The 1,096-nt window shown below is 43.2% G+C and overlaps 1 protein-coding gene across 1 annotated transcript; it reads left to right on the top strand.

The window, feature by feature from the left end:
* The first annotated feature begins 247 nt into the window (after positions 1-247).
* LOC107461129 (bZIP transcription factor 2) lies at positions 248-658 on the top strand. Its single transcript, XM_016079593.1, has one exon. The coding sequence runs from the start codon at positions 248-250 to the stop codon at positions 656-658; it is 411 nt and encodes a 136-aa protein (XP_015935079.1).
* The last annotated feature ends 438 nt before the right edge of the window (positions 659-1,096 follow it).

Below are 1,096 nucleotides of genomic sequence, written 5' to 3'. Positions count from 1 at the left end.
TTAGAGACACAAGAATCACAAATACATCTCTGATTTGTGAACCCTACTTTTCATTATATTTTTGGACCAATGGGGCCTTGGCCTTCTAAAATCCATTGCTCCCGTGGGCCCCAAGTGTCTCCCCTTCCTTTCTGCATAAATACCCCCACACCCCTACTTCGATTCCTCCCTTTTCCCCTCTCTTCCTCCCTCCGCTTCACTCTTTTCAATTCGCCGGTTCTTTCTAATTATGCACTTGAGCAAAGCCATGACCTTCCAAGACCACGAGCTGGTTCAGTTCATGCTGACCGAAACCGAAATACAGGACCTGTTTTCCCTCATTAACCACCATCCGGGCAGCCCCCCTAGTAGCTCCGGCTCGCAGGGGTCGAACCGGTCGGTTTACTCGAGCGAGGAAAGAAAGCTGAGGCGCATGCAGTCAAACCGGGAATCGGCCCGAAGGTCCCGCGGCAGGAAAAAAAAGCACATGGAGAATCTGACGGTCCAATTGAACCGGTTGAGACTCGAAAATCGAGAACTGAAGAACCAGCTACTCGTGACCATGCACCAGCATCTTCTACTCTCCCTTGAGAATGAGAAGCTATGTTCCGAATCCATTGCACTTAGCGCCACACTTTCCGATCTTTGCCAGATTTTGCGCACCATTCTTCCACAATAATACCCTCTCCATCCAGTGAGTTTAATTAACTAGCACTAAACAAATATACTAATAATAATAATGCTACATAATTAAGTTGGTAATTAAATGATTAATGCTATCTAGCTAGCTATACAAGGTAGGGTTTTTTTTTCCCTGTTGAGTTTCCTTTCGTTTCCTCTTCTACTGATTCATTGTCATGTTACCAATAACATGCAATGTATAGTAGTGGTTTCGAAAGCAATTTGCAATGTAGGGATTTTGTGGGTCTTCACCTACTTCTGATCCTAATATAGTCGATCATCATCACCTTTATCTTTTGTTTGCTATGTCTTTTTCTCTTTCTCTTTTGTAAATTGTGAAAGATTAGTGAGTGGTTAATATAAGCTAATTAAGAAGAGCTGTCCAGTAATCTAATAATTGTTGATTTGAGGTTCGGACGGCATCTTCGTGGAATAT

The sequence above is a fragment of the Arachis duranensis genome, chromosome 8, assembly GCF_000817695.3.
Source record: "Arachis duranensis cultivar V14167 chromosome 8, aradu.V14167.gnm2.J7QH, whole genome shotgun sequence".
Lineage (NCBI taxonomy): Eukaryota > Viridiplantae > Streptophyta > Magnoliopsida > Fabales > Fabaceae > Arachis > Arachis duranensis.
This window is presented reverse-complemented; position numbering and strand designations above follow the sequence as displayed.

Coding starts and splice junctions, on each gene's coding strand:
- LOC107461129 (XM_016079593.1), top strand. CDS start 248: ATGACCTTCCAAGACCACGAGCTGGTTCAGTTCATGCTGACCGAAACC.